At 52.4% G+C, this 24,722-nt stretch overlaps 2 protein-coding genes across 2 annotated transcripts in view; one reads left to right on the top strand and one right to left on the bottom strand.

Moving 5' to 3' along the window:
• Positions 1–307: 307 nt before the first annotated feature.
• On the top strand, positions 308–6,438 carry Ubald1 (UBA like domain containing 1). Its single transcript, XM_052759337.1, has 3 exons — positions 308–1,069; positions 4,801–4,860; positions 5,348–6,438. Exons 1-3 carry the CDS (start codon positions 950–952, stop codon positions 5,696–5,698), a joined length of 531 nt encoding a protein of 176 aa, XP_052615297.1. The 5' UTR covers positions 308–949; the 3' UTR covers positions 5,699–6,438.
• Positions 6,439–13,403: 6,965 nt separating this feature from the next.
• CUNH16orf96 (chromosome unknown C16orf96 homolog) overlaps positions 13,404–24,722 on the bottom strand; it is a 29,878-nt gene continuing 18,559 nt past the window's right edge. The window contains exons 9-16 of the mRNA XM_052758272.1: positions 24,065–24,229; positions 21,872–21,990; positions 21,417–21,479; positions 19,057–19,149; positions 17,795–17,966; positions 17,513–17,606; positions 15,270–15,350; positions 13,404–14,530 (exon numbers count right to left, since the gene is read on the bottom strand). Coding sequence (XP_052614232.1) covers positions 14,367–14,530; positions 15,270–15,350; positions 17,513–17,606; positions 17,795–17,966; positions 19,057–19,149; positions 21,417–21,479; positions 21,872–21,990; positions 24,065–24,229 — 951 coding nt within the window. The 3' untranslated portion in view covers positions 13,404–14,366. The remainder of the gene's footprint in view (positions 14,531–15,269; positions 15,351–17,512; positions 17,607–17,794; positions 17,967–19,056; positions 19,150–21,416; positions 21,480–21,871; positions 21,991–24,064; positions 24,230–24,722) is intronic.

Genomic DNA, 24,722 nt, shown 5'->3' with positions numbered 1-24,722 from the left:
GCAACACCCCACCCCTCCCCTCCGCTCTCGACCCCGCCTCCACGCCACGTGACGCGCCCGCCCCCGCCGCCGCCTCATTGGACGGCCGGCTTTGTTTACCTTATATGGCCAGGTCCTAACACCCCGTGGCGGCCCATTGGTACTGTCGCGGCCTCACTCAGGTGACGTCACCCGGGACAGAAAGATGCAAATAAACCGAGGCATTCTGGGAATGGCAGTTCGTGGCCGCTCTCGTAAGTGCTCCGCGCGGTCCTGGCGCCCGCAAGATTCCGGAGGCTTTTCTTTTTTTGCTTGGGAAAGTGGGAACCGAAGGGGAAGGGACTCCAGGGCTGCAGAGACCACTGGCCTGGCCAGAGTTCCACGGGGGCTGTCTTTTTTTTGTAGACGCTTCTCCTGCGCGACAGGCCGAGAGTCAGGCAAGGCTGCCTTGCGAGCCCCGGAAGGCTTCCTGGAGGTGGTGACTTCAAGCAGCGCCTTGAAAGGCAGATGCTGTGGTTCACCGAGCGCCTTCTAAGTCTCGGGACTTTTCGGAGCCTTGCAGCCTAGAGCAGTGGAGTTGGGCCAAAGCTTTCGGAGAGTCCCCTAAGAGAGTGCCTCCTAACACTGTGATGCTAAGCACAGCAGGCTGCAGGACCGCTGGGACCCCGTGACATGACAAGCTTGTGCTGTGGTCCCGGTCCCCGACTTGGCATCACAGCCTGGGGCAGGAGCTGCGCGCCCCACTGAGATCCGCTAGGGAAAGGGCGTCCCGTCTCCTCCCCGGTCCGTTCGGCGGGGGCGTCGCGGACTACACATCCCAGCATGCTCCGCAGGCCGCCGGGCAGCGAGGCGCGGTGAGTCAGAGCGCACAGTAAATATTTGTATTAGCCGGGGCCGGCTCGCTAATGGTGGACGCGTGAGGCGAGGCGCGAGCGCGCAGGGAGGCCGGAGCGGGCTGCGCGGCGGCGCCATGTCCGTGAACATGGACGAGCTCAAACACCAGGTGATGATCAACCAGTTCGTGCTGACGGCCGGCTGCGCGGCCGACCAGGCGAAGCAACTGCTGCAGGCGGCCCACTGGCAGTTCGAGGTGCGTAGGGGGACCGGGACCGGGACCGGGCGCGGGCGGTGTGGACACGTGCCGGGGTGCGGACTGCGGGCTTCACCGACGGCCAGGCCCGAGCCCCGGAAACGGGGCTGCCCCGGGGACCCCGCGATCAGGACAAGGACCCCTCCCCTTTGTCCCGGTAACGGCTGAAGGCGAAACAGACGACCGCCTGGAGGACGTCCAGGGCCGGGCCGGAGGTGGAGTCGCTCCGAGCAAGCGGTCCCAGGGTCGGTGTGCCCGGGGGGCGCCTTGCGGCGTGTGCGCACACGTACATGTGCATTTGTATTTACGCACGCACCGCGCTTGGGCGTCAGTAGGGCACATCGAAGGTTGTGGGCATGTGGGCGCGTGTGTGGACGCGCAGCCCGGCCCGAGAGCGTGTCTGATGTACGGATACCGTGTGTCATGTTTAGTGTGTGTGCAGCGTGTACATAGGTGGCGGTTTGCGGATGGTGGCCATGCTGGGTATGGTGCGGTGTGTGATCACATACGGCGTGGAGTGTATGGGTGGTGTTCAGGGTCCTCAAACTAAATTGTTAGGATGTGTATATATGTACCCCACCCACTCCAAAGGTGTAACTGGGGCGGGATCCTTATGAAGGCCTGAATGTCCTCGGGCCTGACAGAGAAACCTGTACCTTGGGATGGTGTACTGCATACGGTTCACTAATTTTAGGGCATTCTAGACAGGGGGCGGAATGCCAGTCTGGCTCCCAGCTACTCCCAGGTTTTTCTTGGCCTGTAGAGTAGTAGTGTGCCCAGTCTTTTGTGTTACTGAGATGTGTCTTAGCCTCTAACTCAAACCTCCTACTCCTTGTTGGCATCTAGAGATGAGGCCAGAGGTCTTGAAGCTGTGTCCCTCACAGGTGTGAAGTCACAGCGAGAGCCAGTCTAAGTCTGTGTACAGTTGGAAACCGCAGAACCTGGTTTTCCAATGGGAGCCATCCCAGAGAAGCCTCTGGGAAGAGCCAGGAAACAGACTAAGGCTTAGCTTCCTGGTACAGGGGTAGGATCAAAATCGTGCCCTCCCTTCCACCTCTGTAAAGCAAGCCCTTGCTCTGCTAACCTCCTTCCTACCAGACTTTCAGGCCGTTGTCCCTGTGCAGGAGACAGGAGGCTTCGTTGTCTAGCCTCAGTTTCCACACCCCTGAGGGTAGCAGTGTTTGAGTCATCAGCCTCTGAGGCCTGAATGGTCTCCCCCCCCCTCCCCCCTGTAGCCCCACCCCGGGGAAGTGCCCTACCCCCCACCTCTGCCTCAATCCTAATCTGCCCTGTTTGTCTCTAGGGCTGGATGTGGTAAAACTCGTAAAACCACATTCATGGCAGTTGCTGGAGCCCAGTGGCTGTGCTTTCAGGGTTCCCTCCTTGCCTGAGGCTGGGCAGGCAGGTGTCCCATGGGAAATGGGCTATGTGGAGGACTCCTAGCCCATCTATGGGTGTGGAACAGTGTGTCCCTCAAGCTTGAAGGAATGGACTGAAAAATATGGCTATAAAGATTAGGGAGAACTGTCCCCATGGGGATGAGGGGCTTCCTGCAGCCTGGAAACAGAGACTGACTGACACGGGGTTGGTTCTCAGTGCGCTTGGCTTTGCATGGTCGCCCTGTCACCGTATATAAAATGAAGAGTAGGTGTAGACACCCCCTCTTAACCTGAGGCATCTGCCTAGGAGTGAGGGGTTCCTCCTGGTTAGCCCTCCCCCTCCCTCCTGATTTTGAGCATACTCCAGGCAGTGTTTCTGGGTCACATTCTCAGACTCAGGTGCTAATGGGGGCAGAGGCTGTGGGGGAGGGGACCTGTGTGTAGCTGGGCAGATGTTTCTCAATGGAGAACTCACAATGGCCTTTAGAGGACAGTTGGAGTCCTGGGCAGGGGTGGCAAGGGTGGATAGCTGCCCCTGCCATGGGGTCTTGGGTATCACCGGGTTCATCTCCACTCAGTGTTTGGGACATTGCTGTAGGAGATCCCCAGGATAGTTCATTTGAATATACTTGAAGGAAAAAAAAAAAAGAGCAAGTCCTGGGAGTCAGACTGGGTTTCTGGGTGTGTTGGGGAGGCACAGGGCCTGGAGTCCTGCTGGCTTTGTGCTGGCTTACCCAGCTGAGTCGTAGTAATGCTGGCACTTGGCAGGCTCCTCAGGACCCCTCACCCACTGACAGCCTTCCTCACCCAGCACTGTCACAAGGCAGCCAGTTCCCTCTTTTCCTGAAGGGGCCCAAGACAGGACATGGTCAATACAAACGTCATCCTCTGCGTTTCCTGGAGCCACCCTGGAGCTCCCTCCCTGGGTCCATTTTGCACTGCACTCTTTGGGCAGTCTTGACAGTTCGCCTGGAGCCTCAGTCCAGGCCTCTGTTCCTGTTCCTGCTCATACTAGACAAGAGTTTTAAGAAAGTTGCTTCAGCTGGGCTGTGATGGCGCACATCTTTAATCCCAGCACTCGGGAGGCAGAGGCAGGCGGATCTCTGTGAGTTCAAGGCCAGCCTGGTCTACAGAGTTAGTTCCACACAGAGAAACCCTGTCTCAAAAACCAAAAAACAACCAAAAAAAAAAAAAAAAAAGGAGAGGAAAGTTACTTCATCCTCAGTTTTCCTGTCTGTAAAGTGGGTGATACCAGTTTGGCCTCTGGGATTGTCCCTATTCTTATTTGTTTGTTTGAGACAAGGCTTTTTTGTGAAATAGTCCTGGCTGTCCTGGAACTCACTTTGTAGCCCAAACTGGCCTTGAACTCAGAGATCTGCCTGCCTCTGCCTCCTGAGTGCTGGGATCAAAGGTGTGTGCCCCCACATGTGCATAAAGTGTTCCTATTTTGATAGAGCCCTGCTTGGAGAGGCTGTACCTTGGAACAGCCAACAACAGGTGGCTGGGGAGATGTCCCTTAAGCTGTCGTGGGAACTGTCTTCAGTTTTGTGGTGGGTTCAGTTTCTGGGTCGCTCTCTAGCTTTCAATGTTAGAGACATCCCTCTAGAGAGGGAAGTTATACTGAGAAGCAGGTCTCCATTCTGTAGACTAAGAATAATTTCTTAAGAGTCGCCTGGCCCAGGCTGGAAAGATAGCTCAGTGGTTAAGAGCGCTGGCTGCCCTTCCAGAGGACCCAGATTCAATTCCCAGCAACCACATGACAGCTCACGACGGTCTGTAATTCCAGTTCCAGGGGATCCAACATGCAGACAAAAGACCGACATACATAAAATAAAAATAAAATTATTTAAACTGGGCGGTGATGACATACACTTTTAATCCCAGCACTCAGGAAGCCGAGGCAGGTGGATCTCTGTGAGTTTGAGGCCAGCCTGGTCTACAGAGTAAGTTCCAGGACAGACTCCAAAGCTACACAGAGAAACCCTGTCTCAAACAAACCAAATAAATAAAATAATAATAATAAAATCATTTTTTAAAAAATGAAGAGTCCGTGGCTCACATATGAGGATACTGAGTCTCAGAGAAGTGTAAGGATTTGCCACCCATTGATTGGGGTGACAGACCCAGGCCATAATAGAATTCAAACAATGCTGGGGTGAGGGGCAGGGGTTCAGTAAGCCACAGGCACCTGACTGGTGGCAAACAATGTTATAAGGGTCTTCACCACCCGTGCAGCCTGCTGTGAATTCCATGACACCTCCTCAGGTGGTGGTCACAAGCATACTGCTGGGCCTTAGCTCACCCTGTCCCGCTGGGATGGTTGGAGGGTAAGTACAGTCTTTCTCCCTGCAGACAGCCCTCAGCGCCTTTTTCCAGGAGACCAACATCCCCTACAGCCACCACCACCAGATGGTAAGTGTCCCCTGGAGACCCAAAAGCGGCAACACTGGCGGCTCCTAGTCTGGGCAGGGGGAGGCCGAGCTTATTGGCTACACCAAGGGAAACCTCAGGTGGAGGAGGGTGGTACACGGCCTGGGAAGGGGAGGGCTTTCATGAGGTAGGTCTGCAGGAGTGTGGGCAGCCTGGGCCCCTTAGAACCCAAAGAACACTGGCCCTTGGTGCTCAGCTCCCGCCAGGCAGTCTGCCAGGGCTGCCGTGCTGACCACTGGCTGGGAAGCTTCACGCCCAAGGCAAGAGGCATTGTGCCAGGTGGTATGGTCTCTATGAGGCCAGACCAACCCATCTTGATGCCTTGTGCTGTGGTCTATTCGCTGGCTGGTGGGCCAGCTGGGGCCACATGTAGCCCACGTGACTCCCAGTAACTCCTGGGTTTAGAGGCAGCAAAGGCCCTACTAGAAAGGGATGCTCAGTCCTCCGTCTGTCATTTCTTCCCCCACAGATGTGCACTCCCGCCAACACCCCTGCCACGCCCCCCAACTTCCCTGACGCCCTCACCATGTTCTCCCGTCTCAAGGCCTCTGAAAGCTTCCATGGTGGTGGCAGCAGCGGCAGCCCAATGGCCACGTCGGCCACATCACCCCCACCGCACTTCCCCCATGCCACTGGCAGCTTTGCGACACCCAGCTGGCCAACTGCAGCCTCGCCCCCAGGAGGCCCACAGCACCACCAGCCGCAGCCGCCCCTGTGGACTCCGGCACCCCCTTCCCCGGCTTCAGACTGGCCTCCTCTGGCCCCCCAACAGGCCACCTCAGAACCAAGGGCCCACCCTGCCATGGAGGCAGAGAGATAAGGGAGGCCCCTCCCCCCTCCCGGAGGCCAGGGCCCCGTGGGGTGGGGGAGAGGATGTCTCTGTGGGCCCCTTCACCCTCCCTCTGTCTGCACCCACACACCCCAGAGCCCTGGAGGGGAGAGACTGGACTCTAGCCAGGCAGTCTTGTGCCAGCATGCACAGCTGCACGCACGCAAGTTCACAGCACAGGCACCCCCAGCTCGCATGGATTTGATTCAAAAGTGGCTTGGGTGCCTGGTGGGCAGCACCTTGGAGACCAAGCAGCCATCCCAACGAAGACTCACCTGCCTGGCCCCACCACCTGGAGTGTTTCAGAGATTCACTTGGTGGAGGAGATGTGGCTGACTCCTGTCTTGGGGCCAATAGGCCTAGATCCCCACCCTTGGGAATGCAGAGCCTTCTCCGCATGTGTGCGTGTAGCTGTGTCTATGTATTTATACGTATGTCGCTCTTCAAAAGCAACCTAGTTTATGGGGCAGCTGGACTTTGCATGTTAGAGTGAGCCCCAAGCCCCTTGGCCCGACATCCCCTCTTCCCAAGGGCCCTGCCTCACTCCACCTCCTTATCTGCCAGCATTGCTGTTTCCTGCAAAGGATTATGGGAAACTCCAGGACTCTTCTACCCATCCCCCAGCGCCTGCCTGCTGGGATTCCCTGCATGCCTCTTCCCCAGAGCCCAGGGGTACCTGATCTTCATTTCCTATCCCCGTTTTAACAAAAGAGAAAAGAATTCCAACCTACCACCAGGCTCTGCCTCATATCTATGCTAGGTGTTGCTAGCTGGCTCTGGAAGGAGATGCTAAGCTGAACATAGGCCACCCCACTACCCTAGCTCCACACTACTGTCTTCGCTGTCCTGTCTGCAAGGTCTGAAATCATCTTGCCTACCAGAGGCTTTCCCTGTTAAATTTCTTAGCCTTTATTTCCAGAATATCACCTCTCACCCCTTTTCCTGATGAAATGGGTGGGTCTGAGCCCTGCTTTGAGCAGGGCTCGTACCTGTCTGACTGGATTTCACATGGATTTCCTTGGACCCTTAGCCTAGCCACCAACTATAGGGCATGGTGGGGCTCTCGTACCAACCTGGATGCCTGTCTGGAGGGAGAGAATGAGGCAGGGGGGGAAGGAAGGTGTGTTTGGCCCCTGAGTTTTACTCTACAGCTCTTCTGCTCAGGGATGGTAGGAAATTGTTCCTAAAGGATCTATTTTGGGGTCACCTGCTGTGTGGGCTATGTTATGATGCAGCACATGGTCTAATTGTCAGGTTTTAAATGCTCAGCTGCCCTGGGTGGTCTGTGGTGGACCACTCTTGCCCTGCTTAAAATAGTGTTCATGGCAAAGTGGGCAGCAGCATTACCCTGGAATTTGTTGGTACATAGGGCCTCAGTGTCCGGCCCACACCCCAAGTCAGATTCGTTTTTCAAGACGGTTTCTCTGTATAGCCCTGGATGTCCTGGAACTCACTCTGTAGACAAGACCTCAAACTCCATATCTACCTGTCTCTGCCTCCAAGGTGTGTGCAACCACCACCTGGCTAACACTGAAGTTTTAAGAAGTACTCCATAAGAAATTTAATAAACTGGAACTGAGGCTGACAGGGGCCTAGCTGTTTGTGGAGGCTGCTGAGAGTTGGGCCTAGGGATCTCAAGTGGTTACATCCATTAAGGCATCTAGCCTCAGCACTGTTAGTATCTGGGCAGACAGTGTCCCCACAGTGAGGGCTGTCCTGTTACGCAGTGTGATGCCCTGCATTCTGGAAGCCTGCCCACTAGATCAAGTAGCACCCTTCCCAATTGTGATCAAAACCCTCTGTTGTAGACACTGCTGACGTCCTCTCTGGGGATGGTGGCTGCTAGTCACATGGTTCACATGCCTAGCTGCCTAGCTTAAAACACCCCAGCTTTCCCTGCCTAGCTTAAAACACCCCAGCTTTCCCTGCCCATCTGTATCAGTGCTGGGGAGAGTAGCAGGTAGACAACAGTGACCCCTCTGCCCACACTAAAAGCTATTCAATTTACACTTGGAAAAGGTGAGCTTTCTGGTGTGCCAATTATATTTCAAAGCTGTTACTAAAAATAAGACTGCTCCCTCTACCAGGTGGTTCTGATGAAGCAGCTGAGCACACAGCCACCAGACTCCTGATCTCCAAACTTGAAGGAAGAGAGTAGTTTGAGTGCTTGAATCTTTTAAGAACTTGAGTGTGGTTTTGTTTTGAGGCAGGGTCTTGCTGTGTGGTTCAGGCTAGCCTTGGACTCACCTAAATTCTGAGATTACAGATAAAAGCCATTTTACCCATTTTAAGTGTTTGCCAAACATCCTTGGTTCCAGCCTTCCTAGTACTGCCCTGGATGAGGGTCCTAGGCTGATACTGAATTTGTATGGAGCCCTTCTGCAGGTGGGACCCTGGCAACAGGACTAGAGCTGGGACCTAGGACCTCATTTCCTGGTGGAAGCACAAGCCCCGCCAGGTGTACTTCCAGGGCTGGGCTGGGCTGGGCTGGTTTGAACAACTCGGAGTGGGCAGGACTAACTCAGGAGAGCCAGGTGTGGGTGGTGATACCTTGTAACACAAAGCCCCTGGACCCTCCAATAGCTGAACCCACACCAGGAAGCTTGAGAAGCAGAAGACTAACAGTGATCCGTGTTCAGAGAAGGCTTAAGCCATCCTTGGTAGTGCTGCCTCTCAAGCACTTCCTAGGAGCAGCCTGAGCAACAGAGGAACACCAGCCTGTGGCTTGTGCTTGCCTGGTATTCATGAGGCCCTGCTTGTGATCCCTGGTCCTGCATAAACTCTGAGGCATGATGGCACACACCTGTACTCTCCCAATTCTAGAATGTGTAAGCAGGAGGACGAGAAATTCAAGGTCATCTGAAAGCAAGCCTGAGATACAGGCAACCCTCCCGGTCTCAGAGTAATAACAAATCCCACCCTGTTAGAGCTCATGTCTCGCTTGCCCAAATGACTTGAGTTTTATTCCACTCTTTAAAAATGCCATTTGCGCCGGGCGGTGGTGGCACACGCCTTTAATCCCAGCACTCGGGAGGCAGAGCCAGGCGGATCTCTGAGTTCGAGGCCAGCCTGGACTACCAAGTGAGTTCCAGGAAAGGCGCAAAGCAACACAGAGAAACCCTGTCTCGAAAAACCAAAAAAAAAAAAAAGCCATTTGCTGGCTGGGCTGTGGTGGTGCATGCCTTTAATCCTAGCACTCAGGTGGCAGAGGCAGGTGGATCTCTGATTTAAGGCCAGCCTGATCTACAAAGCAAGTTCTGTAGACCCAGGACAGCCGGCTACACAGAGAAATCCTGTCTTGAAACACACACACACACACACACACACACACACACACACACACACACACACAAAACATTTGCAACCACAAGGTTGCTTTAATGAGTGTGTTTCAAGCTCTGTGTGTGATTCCCAGAAGACATTTTGACATACAGGAATGAGGGGAAACTCAGCTTTGACAGGTGGCTGGACCCTTCCTGTGAGACTGGAGGGCAGTTCTCTCGGGCTGTAAACCTTGTGACATACTCACACTGTTGCCTGTTGTGTTAGCTATGTCAACATTTTAAAGTCAAGAGGTTTGATATAAAAAGCCTCACTTCTGACTTACCTTGGAAGACTGGAATTTGTGACCCAAATTGCTTCAAGGCCACAAGTGGTGAGAACCGGCCATCACACTAGGGACACAGCCTGGCCCACTTCTACTGGGTTGCTCCCTCCATTTCATTGGCTACGTAGGTAGCTGTGAATCCATTTCCACTGCTGTTTTGAAATCAGCCAGCCTCTGGCAGGGACCTTGCTTTTCATGCAGCAATTGCAGAAGAAAAAGCCTGCACAGATGGGCAGGGGGCACTGGCTGTGAACACAAGTCTACGCTGCTTTCTGTAGCTGCCAGGGTGCCTTTGAACAGCCTTGAAGAGAGGACATGTTCTTCTCTGAGAGTCTGAGATGTGAGACCACACCCAGGACTGCTCAGCATCCCCACGGTCTGTCCAGTGGCCCAGCCAGAGTTCTCTGAGTTTACACCACGACCAACCCAGAGAACCACACTGTACCCGATGCTGGCTATGGTCCTAAAGGTCTCTAAGGGGCTTTTCACAGCAGTTCTTGCCCAGCAGAGGACAGGTGAACCCTTTGACTGGGGTCTCCTGGGGTGGGGAGGCCTCCTGGGCTGACTAAAACAAAGATGATTTGCTGGAATTCCATTTCCAGTTCCTATGTTTGGAAAGGTCTTGGTTTGTAGCTACTGCATATATTTAGGTACAATGTGCATCTCAAATGAGCCTTGAAAACAGCTCTTTTTCTTTTGAGGGGTGGAGGGGCCTGAGTCCTCTTGAGATGGGCATGGGTGGGCCTGGCTCAGGATGGCAAAGCCATGTGTGACCCCAGGCAAGGTGCCTGAGGACCACTGGCAAAAGTCCTGCTCTGCTCACCAGGCCAGTTACCCCTGCTGTGGAGTCATTCTGTAGACACACCGCTAGGGCAAGGTGGCTGAGAAGAGGGATCCCTCTAGTACTGTGAACTGGGAGATCACTGTGCAGAGCCGGGCAGCATGGTGCACCAGGTAGTCTGGTCGGAAAGGCTCTTCCATCTAGCACCAGAGCTTAGCCTTAATGAACACTGGCTCTCCCAGGACAGACATTTGCCTTGTCAGTAGTTTATACCTTAGGTTGATGAGTTTGTGATCTTTGACATGGAGAAAGTATTCGTGACCATTCACTCACAACAGTGTGGAGCTGGGCCTCCTGGTGCAGGGTGGTCGCCGAGCAACATCTGCCCTGCTTCAACAGCGCACCCAGGTGGACGGTATTCTTTGCAAAAGACACCTCCCTTTCTGTGCTAGCCTCTCTGCAGCTCTACACCCTCCCTCTCACAATGCCACTCACCCCAGCCTTCGCTCGTTGTTTAAAAAAATATTTTTATGTGGTTGCATATTTTGCCTGCATATATATATATATACCACATGCAAGCCTAGAGGCCAGAAGAGGGCTTCAGTTCTCCTGGAACTGGAGTTACAGATGGTGGTGAACCACCCTGTGGGCACTGGGAATCAAACCTGGATCCTCTGGAACAGCCAGTGCTCGTAACCACTGAGCCATTTCTTCTTCCCTTCTTTGTTTGTTTGTTTTGAGACAGGGTCTTATGTAGCCCAGGCTGGCCTTGAACTCTGTGTGGCTGAGGATGACCTTGACCTTCTAGTATTTCTGCCTCTACCTCCTGAGTGTTAGTATTACAGGTATGCACAGCCATCTCTGGTTTTCACTTTAACCTTAACACTCAAAGGCTGACATCCTGAGATACCCTACACCAACTGGACAAACCAAGACAATTGGTCCCCACCTGACCCCATCCCTGCATTCAGTCTGGTCTTGCAGCTACTCCCAATCCAAATATTGTGAGCCCAGTGTGGAGGAAAAGGCTGAGACAGGCCTGAGATGGGGTTCTACTGCTCTGAGTGCCTTCCCTGTGTGAGGGGATCAACCACATTCCTGGCAACTACCCATTCCCAGCCTCCAACCTGCGGGTCCTCCACTCTAGGGCCAGGCCTATCTTTGAAGTCGAGTTCCCAACATGTTCCAAAGTAGAAGGATGGACACTGACGTGCAGGATTGAGGATTTGTCTGTAGGAACCAGCTCCAGTTCTGACCACTGAGGGTCTTAACCCTGCAGAAGAGTCTCAGAAGGCCACTTAGAAATGACCAGCTGGGGTAGGACATGAATGTGAGGGAAAGTAGTGCCCTCTTTGAGGACCAGGGAAAGCTCCTGGGTGTCCACGTGCCAGGGACACACGCATAGGCACAGCCTAGACCCCACATCCCCAGCAACAGCCTCTGCAAGGGAGGAGGGGATAGTTCCCAATGGGTACAGCCTCCTGGATGAGTCAGAGCTGTGTGACCCTGAGTCTGTGGAGCCACATGATCTATCTACTACACGGTTGAAGCAGCACAAGGGATGTGCTACCATGGTGGTGAGCAGCTTGTGAGTCTCTGCAGACCTCCAGTGTTCAGTTAGTGGCCAGAGGAGGGACCAGCAAGGCCCACCCATGTGGGAAGTGGACAAGGCCACTCAATACAGAGGACTCCAGGCCAAGCTCCTTGTCTAAGATCCAAAAGGATTAGGTTTGTCTTTTTCTCCCCCGCCCCAACCCTCTGACAGGGTTTCTCTGTGTAGCCCTGGCTGTCCTGGAACTCACTCTATAGACCAGGCTTGAACTCAGATCTGCCTGCCTCTGCCTCTCAAGTGCTGGGATTAAAGGCCACCACCACTGCCTGGTAGAATAAGATTTTATTCTGGCCAGAAAATGTCCCAAATACCTATCTGTGGTATGGGGGTGAGGTCCCCAGGAATAGATAAGTGAGTCTCCTAGTTTAGGACTGCCTCAGCCTCAAGGAGCATGGGAAACAGACAAGCACACAGCATCCATACACACCAGTGGCCTCTATAAGCCAAGGGTTTCTTCCAGCACACTAGCCCTAGGCAGAATTTAGAGCTCTCTTTTCAAGATCCCCTCTCCCAGCTCTCCTGGAAAGTCCTCCCCACACTCCTCCACCCCCACTGCCAACTTGTCCCAGCTCCCCACTTAGACCAGAAATTCAGTGCCCTCTGAGGTAGGACAGGAGCCATGCCCCCAACCTGTGCTCAGGAAAGTTGTCTGTGTCTGTGAAGTAGGGTGAGCTCTCAGCAGTAGAAGAGAGAGGAGACACAAGAGGACCATGAGGGAGTAAGATTAAGAGGAGAGAAAAACAGACTGATAGAAGGGATAGCCCAGCTTGAGAGTCTAGGGGAGGAAGCCACACTCGCACTTTGCACTTCATGCCCCAGGACTAGTCACTAATTGCCACAGGGAAACTGGATCTCAGGTGGGTTTGTTCCTCTAGCAAGTATGGGCTGGGAACCTGCTAGGCTCAAAGTAGGTTTGCAGTCCTCCAGCCTTGGAGGGTACCCCACAGTCCTAGACTACTCCAGTGGTGCCATACCAGTCTCTTTGTGGAGTAGTTAAAACATAAAAATAAGTAAATGGTGGTGCACACCTTTAATCCCAGTGTTTAGGAGGCAGAGGCAGGTGGATCTTTGTGAGTTTGAGGCCAGCCTGGTCTACAGAGAGAGTTCCAGGACAGCCAGGGCTACACAGAGAAACTCTGTCTTGGGAAGAAAAAAAAAAAAAGTAAGTAAATGGTTCATTAATTCAAGGGCTGGAGATAGAGCTCAGTTGCTAGAGTACATGCAAACATGCCAAAGTCCCTGGTTTGATTCACGGTACTGCAGAAAGTGGGTATAGCAGCCTAGGCCTGTAATCCCAACACGAAGGTAGTAGAGAATTATCAGAAGATCAAGGTCATCCTCAGCTACAGAGTGAATTCAAAGCCAGCCTAGGATCCATGAGACCCTATCTCAAAAATAATTAAAGCCAAAGAGATAGTTCAACAAGTAAGAGTGCTTGCTTCGTAAGCATGAAGACCTGAGTTCAAATCCCTAGAGCCCAAGGAGAAAGCTGGGTAGAGTCTTACACGCCTGCTACTCTGGCAGTGGAGGAGGAGAAAGCTGGGTAGAGTCTTACACACGCCTGCTACTCCAGCAGTGGAGGATAGGGTCAGAGGTAGGGTCATTGACTTGGTGGCCACCAGTCTAGCTGCATGTGCAGTTCAAGGGAGTAAGGTGGAGCATGATAGAGCAGGACACTCGGCATCTCCCTCTGGCCTCTGCGCATGCACACGGGCAAACCCCCTCCCCCCAACACACACACGGGCTTACCCTCTCACACACAGATAAAAACAATTCAGTTCATGATAATGATCACTGGTAGAAATGATCACAGGAAATAAAAATAGTGAATGGTGAAATTTGCTTCCCATGGGAACTGTACAGATGACTCAAGGAGACAGAAGCCAATCCTGAAAACATCTTAGCAGAATGCCAAGGAGAGGGATTTTTGTTTTTGTTGTTTGACACGGGGTCTCCTGTGTCCCAGGCTGGCGGTGAATTCACTGTGTAGCTGAGGGTGACCTTGGCCTGGTCCTCTTGCCATTCCAACTAAAGTGCTGGTATTTCCAGTTTATGCCACTGTCCCAGCTCCTCTGGTGCTAAGGGGTCAAACTCAGGGTTGTGCATGCTAGGCAAGCACTCTGCCAACCCAAAGGGGTTGTTTTAAAACCACTTTGTGGCTGGCTAGCGGTGGTGCAAGTCTTTAATCCCAGCACTTGGGAGGCAGAGCCAGGCAGATCTCTGTGAGTTTGAGGCCAGCCTGGTCTACAGAGCGAGATCCAGGACAGGCACCAAAACTACACAGAGAAACCCTGTCTCGAAAATAAATAAATAAATAAAAATAAAACCACTTCGTGCTATTGGGGGAATTGCTTAAGAAATTCAGTTGGCTCTGTGACAAACTTCACTCAAAAGCTGTGTTATTCATGGAAATGTTGGCCAAGGATTGTGTGGTTTATATTTTAGATACATAGTTAAACACTGAGTCAACATGGGTCCCCTATGCAGACCCTTCCCCCTATATCCAGGATCCCTGCACCCTTTTCTGGGTCTGATCCAGGGTCCCAGGTCTCTTCTTTAGAGTGAAGGGGACCCCATGGTAGTTGGGTCACAGGCTTGTGTCTCACGGGTTGGTGTGCTCCTCTGCAGCCTGTGTGCTCGCTAGGGACTCCAGCCACAGCTATTTCAAGTGCCTGGTGGATCCAGGGGCCTCCTGAGGATCCTTTGAGAGTGGTATCAGTGGCGGTAGCTGTGGCACCGGTGGCAGGGATGGCGGCTGAGCCACTGCTGCAGCAGAATGTGGAGAGGTGGCAGAGTTGATGATGTTGCTGCGGGGGCCCAAGGCTGGAGATGAAGCAGGAGAAACCCGTGCTGTGGTCAACATTTCTGGAAGCTGCTGGCCTAATGGAGTTCTCCCCCTCAGGGAACAGAAGCCAGAGCCTAGAGGTGCATTGTAAGCCATGGCAGGGCTGGCCGCTGCACCTCCTCTGGTCCTGGTCCTGAGCGCTTCCTCAAGGGTGACTAAGACACGTAACTCCAAAAATGGGCACTAGAATAGAATGGTGCACCTGGAGGGCAGGGAACTTGGAGTTGGGGATCAGGTGTCTAGACTGAGCCTCAGCTACTTTGTCTTTGGAAAGGACAAACAGCACCACCCTGCTGAACCAGGACAAGAACCAGAAGAGGAAGACAGGGGGAAGTGCTCTGTGAATGTTAAGGTCCAGAGATTCGGATGAACCAGGGACGCTCAAGGCCCAGTCCTCTCAGACTGGCTCCTGGCAGCCCTGGACAAGAAACTCAGGACTGTAAATGGCCTCCTTTGTCCCACCTCTGCAGCCAGGGGGACCTCTGGGGATAGGTACTGGCCAAGAAACTCCCCTGAAGGGGAATGCAGAAGCCCAGAACAGCTAGAGGCCCACAGCCTTTTTTCCTAGCCGGAGAGCAAATGGCTTCCAGGATGTGGACAGAGCAGGCAAGAATGGAAGAGATGAGTCAATGAGGCCCAGGCTAAAGGTGAGGGAAAAGGGGAAGGGCCAGTAGAAGCTGGAGGTCTGCCAGAACCCCAGGTGGGTCAGGTACTCACGGGGGTAGCCTGGAGCAAGTAAGGATCCAGCGCGCACACGATCACCCATGTTTTGAACTGGGGCATACGAAACCTTCACAGCTGAGGAGAAAAGATCTGAGTATCTGGGACCCGTCCAGAGTTCTGGCTCCTACATCAGGCCAGACTTTCCACTCTGGTGATGTCCAAGCAAGGTAAAGCTGTTGAGCTTGTCACAGTTCAAGCTCTGCTTTATTATGTGATTTTGGGGAATATACTACCAATTGAGAGAAAAGCCCCTCCCTCCCTCAACCACTCTAGAAGGTCTACAGTGATGGAGATGGGATTAAGGGTCTCCCCACTGGTCCAGACTCCTCTCCTGAGACTGCTTCACACCAAGAGGACCTTCCTTGTGCGTTTGTGAAATGCCTCTCTCTCGTGGTTGCCTGGGCAAGCAGTCTGGAGGGCTCATCAGACATTAGCCCTGCTGTCCCGCTTTAGTGATCCCTGAAGCCCAGCTCAGTCCCTCCCATCAGGTCTGCACTGGGGTTACTGAGCAGTCACTTCCTGCCTGGGCAAAGGGCATGGGAGACGCTGTTCTGCTCTCTTGATAATAGGGTGGGGCCCGTGAGTGAGTTACATGGTGGGATCCTAAAAGGTCTATTTCGTGGAACTCACAGATGTGACCTTATTGGAGCAAAAGATCTTTGCAAGTGTAATTTCAGGTCTTGAAATGGATGACCCTAGACTACACTAAGCCTGAAGTCCAGTGATAAGTGTCCTCATGAAAGTCAGAAGAAAAGGACCTGGAGGAGGAGGAGGCTGTGGCAGCTGGAGTGATCTGTCCCCTGCCAAGAGGCTCCAACTGCCACAGGAGCTGGCAAGGACCAGGAGACTTTGAGCAGCTCTGAGGAGAGTATAGCTCTGCCTGTACTGTGCCTTAGGACTCCAGCTCTAGGGAAACTGTCCTGGGGCTCTGGGGCCCCGGGTGTGGTGGTTAGCTTCAGCAGTTGCTGTGGGGTGTGTCCTCTGTCCAGCACATCTTTTCTTTGCATGTCAGGCTTAGTGCTCTCGTCCATGGACAGCCTATAGGATTCCTATAGACGTTCTGGGATCCTCTATCACTCCTGATGTGAATGCTTCGGGGACTGTGCAGGGGCAAGCTTTAGACATACCCTTCCCAGAGGAAAACATCCCATCTCTGTGTGCAGAGAAGCTCCAGTTTTGTATTATTTTATTATACACCCAGTGATGAAATCAAGAATCTTGGGGTCTCAGATGCCAGAATAACCCCAGCAACTGAATCAAACTGCACAAAGATTGGGGTCTCTTGCTGCTATGACCCTTGACCTCTTGGGTCTGGGCCTGTCCATGGTTCTTTACCTGTACTCCAGTTTCTATGCTCCAGGTAGACTCATACTCCCCAAGTTCTACCCAACCTACTACAGGGCCTTTGAACCTCCTATCCCTCCACACAGACCACACTCCTCCCTCTCCACCCTTCACTGACTAACTCCTGTTCCTTCTTCAGAGGTGTTCAGGAGCTTTCTAATCGCTCCCCCATGGACCAGCTTTGCCTGGCACAACTCGCACATCACCACCCCAGCAGCCCTCCCTAGGCCAGCCTTTGCTAGTGTCCAGCTGCTAAGGCTGGGGCCTTCCTTCAGCTCAGCTATTCATTTGTTTCCCAGTGCTGGGGAAAGAACCAGGGCCTTGCATTTATGAACTATATCACTGAGTTCTACCTTTAGTCCCTCAGGTCGGTTTGGGGTTTTTTGTTTATTTTGTTTTGTTTGTGTAGTTCTGGCTGTACTGGAGCTTGATCTGTAGACCAGGCTGGCCTTGAACTCAGAGACCCACCTATGAGGCCAGCCTGGTCTCCAGAGTGAGTTCCAGGACATCCAGGGCTACACAAAGAAACCCTGTCTCGGAAAACAAATAAAATAAAAACCAAAAGGTGTGTGCTACCATGGCTGGCTCCTTCAGGTAGTTTTTTTACCTGTTTATCACTACGGATTCTTGCCTGCTGTTACGTGCTTACAAGGCTATACCCACCCTTCCACCAGCCAGCAGGCCACAGGGGCCATTCACCACGTCTGCTTCTCACTCTTTCCTGGTGCCTGGTGAGATAACCGGCGCACAATGGGGACCTTACTCTTGGAAGTGACTATGAGGGCTCCTTGGCCAGAGGCAGCACCAGCCCTGAGTCCACCTGCATCTCCCTGTCCTGGCCAGCAGAACTAGACCTCAGGGAAGGAATCCCAGGAAACACTGATGCTCCTCACCTGCCAGGTCCTTCTCCCCAATCCGAGTCCCAGTCTGGCTGTTCATTCGGCCTTTGTACAGGACCCCATCCACTCCCAGGATGTCCACCTCGGCCTGTGGGATGGCCCAGGTCCCAAGTCAGAGTCTCCACTGCCACCCCTTCGCCTTGATGCACACAGATGCCCAGAGCCAGGCACAGCCAGGGCACGGCCTCAAGGTACCCTCAGCTCAGGGCCTCATCCCACACCTGGGGCTGGCTATGCTGCTGTCCAGTCTCTGTGGGAGGGCACACCCAGACTCACAGTGTCATAGTCCATCAGTACAGGGTCACCATAAGGGTAGAGTGTTGACAGGTCATGTGACTTGTGCTTGAAGGTAGTCTCATTTCGGGGTCCATCACCCCAGTCCTTCTGGGAGCCCAGACCCTCTTCCTGGACTCCAAAGTTCCGGAAATGCAGCTGCTGCTGCTGTTCCCTAAACAGGGCAGAAGACCAGCAGCCACATGGAGAACCCTCCCAGAGGAGCCCGGCACAGGCCCCAAGGCCCGGACAGTGTCAAAGACGTGGGTGGTACAGCAGGCAGGCCTGAAGTGTGGTTAGCAAATACAGACATGGACAATTCTAGAAGGGAAATAGCCCTTACTCCCTTCTCTGAACCAACCACCCCTGGAGCCCAGGTCTGGCCTTGGCAAGTACATGCTCTCGCCCTGGACTCCAGTCACCAGACATAGGAGTTTAGGGAGCCAGCACAGTCATTCACCCCTCCCCTGGCAATTATTAATGCTTAGCTGTTCCTTCTCCCCACTCTTGTTCCACTCCTGGCCAGAAGCTCACACAGGCTGGGCCCTGGAAGGACCCCTGGAACCCAAGAACGAGGAAAATGGAGCTGAGGTCCAGGTAGCAGGCTAGGTTGAGGGAGAAAAATGATGGCAGGTACACTCCCCAGCCACTCACTAGCTGAGGTCTTGGACAGGTCACATAGTCTTAAGTCTCTTCAACTGTGAAGTGGGATGATAATGGAATACACTTCCAAAGGAAGCCATATGACCCAGCAAGGGCTCCCAGGATCCTCAATTACTCACCCACCAGGAAACAAGCATGTTAATACTAGATTCCAGGGATTATAAGATTTAGCGAGACGCCCTCCTAGAAGCCCTCCCATTTCCACCCCCCCCCCATTCATTCAGCAGTGCTGGAGATTGAACCCAGGGCCTTGTGCAGGCTAGTGATATATATTGTCACTGAGCTATATCCCCAGCCTTTTTGTTCTGTTTGTTTGCTTGTTTGTTTGTTTATTTATTTATTCTGTAGCCTAGGAAGACCTTGAGATCCTTTTGCCTCAGTCTCCTGAGTAGCTAGCATAATATGCCTCTGCTACAAGACCCACCTAAGTTCAGGCCCACAGTAGATGCCAATGCAAATGTTGGTTCCTTTCTTCCATTGTCCTCTGGCACTTAACAGCCACCCCCAACCTCCCAGGCCCTCTTTGGCTCTTGCATTGAAGGAAAGCCTCTGTGGCAGAGGTCTTGGGTCTCGCTGAGGATGGGGGTGGGCATGGCCCTCACCTCATCAGCTGCCTCTGCAGATACTCGAAGCTGTTGGCACTGTTTGGCCTCATTTGTGACAGCCCACGGGTGTTGCGGATGGTGATCAGGTGTCTGTGGAGGAAGAGAGACCAGGGCTGTGGGAGGTGCACATGGCCAGCAGAGGGCTCCAGGTTCCCAGGCCTGGAGAGAGGAAGTGCAGGACTTTCCACCCTCTGAAACTCTATCTGCAGCTAACAGCCCAAAGTCCACATACAAAGCTTGCAGCTGACAGTTGGGGGAAAGATACAAACGCTGCTCAGAATATAAAGTGAAAACCAAGCCAGGGGTAGTGGTGAACCCTTATAATCCCAACACTTGGTAGACTGAGGCAGTAGGAAAGCAAGTTCAAAGTCAGCCTGTACTATTAGTACATACTTCCTTCAAGGTTAAGACTACCTTGGAATACACACACACACACACACACACACACACACACACACACACACACGCCTTTCTCCAGTAATAAAAAATAAATAGTAGTCCAAAACCAAAGGAGGGAAATCTTAGAGATTTGTTACAGACAGATGTTTGCCAGGAGCTGTGGCACAAGGAGGGGACACACTGCCTGGAAGGAAGGGGCGTGGTAGAGGACTCGGGCACACATGGAGGATGCACACCGTGGACACTCCCTTCAGATGGCTAAGGTTGTGTCCTGTGTATTTTGCCTCCATAAGGAAATAAAAATAAATCCAGAACAGCCTTCCAGGAAGCTGGGCACGCTTCACCTCTCCATCTGTGCGGCGGTCACACACATGCAGAAGTGTTTTTTACTGTACTGATGGTAAGCTTCAAGGAAACATGTTCAGTGAAACATACTGATTTCCATTTTATAAAGTACAGAAAGGCACAAGGAAACAAGCATCAGAACAGGGACAGACTTTGACATTCATATCCTTCCAATATTTTGTCCATGTTTATGTAATTTCTTTAAAGAAAATGGGAAAATCACATACATATGCTTGATTTCACTTATCATTTTTTCTAGTTGTTAATATTCTTCCACAGCCGTGCTATCCAGCATAGTAGCCAGTGGCTACAAGTGGCTATCAAAATTCAGACAAAATTTAAGACCCAGATTCTTGCTCACATTAGTCCTCAGCACACGTGCATGGATGGAGCTCTCCACCCAGGACTGCACAGTTTGTGCAGAGACTGGTTCCTCCCCGGGAATGTCCCACTGGACCAGTGTTCTACACTCAGTCTACACCATCTGCCGTGACTGTGCCTCAGCCCCCAGCTGTTTCCAGTCTTTTTACTACTGTCAACAAAACTGCAATGCCATCCTGTGGTTTGAAAGGAAAGTCCTGGTGGAAGCCCTACAGCTCCCTGCTGCTTTGGGGGCTGTGACAGCTTTGTGGGTCTCAAGGCTGGCCTAGCTCTGCAGAGATCAGCAGTCCAGGACAGATTACAGTCACTGTATGACCCAGCATTTTCTCTCCTAAGGTTTGTTCCCCAAACAATGGGAAACTGGTACTCAAATAAATACCCACCGATGTTCACAGCAGCACTAGTAACAGCAGCTGAAAGAGGCCCCCCAAATGCCGGAAAGGTTTTCTGCCCATACCATGGAATATTACTCAGCTGTAACGAAGGAGTGGAGCATTGATTTCTGCTACAACGTGGAGGAATCTCATTAAGCTCAGTAAGGAAGGCAGACACCAAAGGTCACAGTGTACAGTCCCATTTCCAGGAAACAGTTGGGAAAGACAAATGGCTTCCTGGGCTACAGGAAGTGGCAATGAGAAGTGACTCCTAACGGGACCGGGGATGCCTTTGGGGGACCGAGCAGTGCGCTGGAATTGACTAGAGGCAACAATTGCAGTGGTACAGGCCACTGAACCACGCCCTTTACAATGGTGTCAAAGTAAGGGCAAGGAGTTGGGATTGAAGATGCGCCCCGGCGATCCCGATGATGGCAGCCGTGATACCGGAGGACTGCAAGTTCTGAGGCCAGCCTGGACTGCACAGCAAGACTCTGTCTCCAAAAGATTAGTGAACTCAGAAACAACAAATTCCTACGTTACCTCAGTGATCCCTCTGTCCTTTTTCTTTTTTGAGGCTCTGACTCAGTCTCTGGTACGAAACACTGACTAGGTGGTACAGGTGAGAGAGAAGACCTACTCCCCTGTATAGGGAACCACCGAGGGGGGACAGGCGACGGTGGCTATAGAATGGTGTGGAAGGACGAGTGCAGAGGTGGTTGTGTGCGTTCGCATGTGGAACAGCTGTATGTGCTTGAGGTCTGCAGAGCGGAGTCACGGTGTGTATAGGTGACGGCTGTAGGAAAGTCGTGCTGGACCCTGCAAACCCGGAGAGCGCCCTCTGGCGGCGGTACTCACGGGCCGGTCATCATCTCGACAGGCCGTTCACAGGAGATGCACTTCACGCGCTCGAACAGTTTCCTGGAGGACAAGAAGGTCAGTAGTCAGAGGTTAGCAGGTCCCAGGGCTGGGGGTGAGGTGAACTTAAGGTCCCCCAAGCCCCTTTGACAATGCCCGAGGCCCCAGGACAGAGCGCTGTGGTTTCCCACCCCATGCTGACCCAGGATTGCGAAGCCACCCTTGGAAGAGGAAGATATACGGAACCTGACGGCAAGCCTCTCTGCCATCAGATAGGCCTGTCAATTGTGTGGGCCTATCCTGGTTTCCCTTCCCTCTCTGAGCCTGAGTTTCTTCATTTGAAGAGAAGCCTAGAAGCTCTCTGCTGCGTCCCGCCCTCCCTGCCCCCGTCCCCACGGCCAAGTTCTAGAACTCTCTCTCTCTGTTGACAACAGTATCAGTATCAGCACCCTCACTTCTTAAAGCCTGCAGCACTGTCTGGGTCGAATCGCAGGCCTTCTATCAGAAGCTTCCGAACTACTTTCCAGATCTCTTCTATGTCCCTCTTCAAGCTATTCAGATCACTGTGAACCAGCTGCCCATCAGAAGGAAGAAAGAAGGGCCTGTTAGTTAGTTGACCCCAACAACCTGTAGAGTCACACAAAGAACAAGAGAGAGACCCAGGAAAGGGAAAGCCGTTCAGCTCATACCTTTATGGGTTCTGTTGGCATCGGGATCTGCAAAGTCAGATTCCCAGTAGCCTTTGCAGGAAATGCCACTAGCTCCTGCCTCCAAACCTGCTGCTCAATTGCAGGGTTAGAGGCTGGAAAAATATTTCTCCAGTGAACCCTATACTCTGACTTTCACACATCTGAAAAATATTTATGAAGGGTTTGCATATAAAGTGGACAATTGCTTTAGCATGCTCCTAAAGTTGTGTAACCATCACAATCAAAAAAATTTTTTTTCTAAATTTTCTTTTGAGACAGGGTCTCTCTACAGAGCTCTGGCTGTCCTGGAACTTGAACTCACAGACCTATCTGCCTCTGTCTCCCAAGCAGGGTTCAAGGCATGCACCACCATGCCTGGCAAATTTATTTAATTACTTGCTTACTTTTTATTTTGGTTTTTCGAGACAGGGGTTCTCTGTGTAGCCCTGGCCGTCCTGGAACTTGCTCTGTAGACCAGGCTGGCCTCAAACTCAGAGATCCGCCTGCCTCTGCCTCCTGAGGGCTGGGATTAAGGTGTGCGCCACCGCCCCCTGGCAGCTTATTATTTCTTTTTGAGCCAGTACCTCACTATGGAGCTGAGTCTGGCCCGGAAGCCACCATCCCCTGCCTTGGCATCGGAAGGGCTGAAATTGTAGCTTTACACCTCCACACCTGGCTTCATAGTCTATTTTAGAACATCTACATGACTCTCCAAGAAAATCCCATTTCCATTTACCCCTATTTCCTCCCAAATCCCCAGCCCCTGGCAACCAATAACCTACTTTTTGTCCTTAGGACTTGTCTATTCTGGACCCCTTTTCCTTTTCCCTATAAGACAGGGTCTTGCTATATTATTTCAGCTGACCTCCAGACTCACTGTATCCCAAACTGGACTTGAACTTGTGGACCTCCTGAGTCCTGGGATACCAGCTGTGCACCACACCACCCTCATCCCTGAGTTCAGTGAGTTATATGCAAATTCCTATGTGGGTCACTTGTCACTCGGCTTTAGATTCAGCTGTACTGGAGCAAGAGACACACAGGCCAGCTGCTCTGTGGAATGCGATGGGGTTGTGGCTTTGCATTGACTTGTGTCCTTTCTTTGAGGAACTGTCTCCACAAAGACGGTGCCCCCATCTGCTTGGCTCACTGCTTACCCAGCAAGGAGCGTAGATGCTGAATGAGTACATCTCCAGCTTACAGATGGGAAAGCTGAAGCCTGTGTAAGACTCAAACCCAGAGCACCTGACTCTAAACTCACCACCATAGTTAGAAGAACCGTGTAGCCTTGTCACTGCGGCGTCTCAGTGACACTGTGCAAGAGGAGGCAGGCCTGGGACTCCCTGTCTACACTCCCCAGGTGTGGCACACCAAGGTAGTCACTGAGTGACGCATGGACAAACGGCAGGCATGGTCCTTTCTGCAGAAGGCCTCCTCCACCCCAACCTGTTAGTTTGCTTGTACCACCCCAAGAGTTAAGCCTCCAGTGTGACTCCAGAGGTGGCTGGGACTCATGCCACTGGAGTCATCCCTCTTGCTGAATAGGGCCAACTGGTATAACCAACAGGAGGAGGCAGAAATGATGGGAGTGGCTTCCACAGCTGAGTAGCAAGAGACATTGCACATTCTTCTTACTGTCTTGGGTCACTTGTGTGTATATGTGTGTGTGTGTGTCAGGGGAAGTGGCTGCCATGTGATGAGGCCCCTTAAGTGGCCCTAAGGAGGAGTCAGTATATGAGACACTGAAGCAATTTGCCAACAGTCACATCTGGGACCAATCTGTGAAGTGGCTTCGTGTGGTTCATTCAGATGACATAGTACGAACACCACATTTACTCCTGGACCACCGGGAAGCTGCTTCCAAGTTCTTGCTCTTCAAAACCATCAGCACTCACTCTTTGAAGCCGCCAAGCTCCAGGGCAATTTGTCAGGTAGCAATTGCTCCCAGCATAGGCTCACCTTGGTGTTCAGGTCCTTCCTGAGGTGCTTCAGCGACTTCTTCCAGTCACTCTCCTGGTTGGAGATTTTCAAGAGCATGCTCTGGACCATCTCATTCAACTCCATCGCCACCACCTCCAGGTCCGTTCGGCTTGCCTTGCTTGCTAAAGCATCCTTGTCAGCTTTCTAGGCAGAGGGGGTTCAGGGCAGCAAGATTGCTGGGGAGGGGGGCCCCTGATCCCTGTCGTCAGTTTTTCTAGTTGAAGGCCGTGAATGTGTGGCCTTAAGTTCAGTGGCGGTGTCTACACTGGCTCAGACACAGCTGTGGGATCTGAGCCAAACAGGAAAGTTGATGTGTGACTTTTATGTTTATATTTTTTTAAAGATTTATTATTCATACAGTGTTCTGCCTCCATACCAGAAGAGGGCGCCAGATCTCATTATAGAGGGTTGTGAGCCACCATGTGGTTGCTGGGAATTGAACGCAGGACCTCTGGAAGAGCAGTCGGTGCTCTTAACTTCTGAGCCATCTCTCCAGCCCTATGTTTATATTTTTACAGACAGAGTTTCATGTATACCATGGGATACAGGCTAGCCTTGTATCCCTTAGTCAAGGATAACCTTGAATTTCTGATTCTTCTGCTTCCAGTGGTGGGCTTATGGGTTCATGCCACTGTGC

The sequence above is a fragment of the Peromyscus californicus genome, unplaced genomic scaffold (assembly GCF_007827085.1).
Source record: "Peromyscus californicus insignis strain IS unplaced genomic scaffold, ASM782708v3 Scaffold_3__1_contigs__length_106647218, whole genome shotgun sequence".
NCBI classification, from domain to species: domain Eukaryota; kingdom Metazoa; phylum Chordata; class Mammalia; order Rodentia; family Cricetidae; genus Peromyscus; species Peromyscus californicus.
The sequence above is the reverse complement of the archived record's forward strand: the minus strand, read 5'-3'. Positions and strand labels throughout refer to the sequence as shown.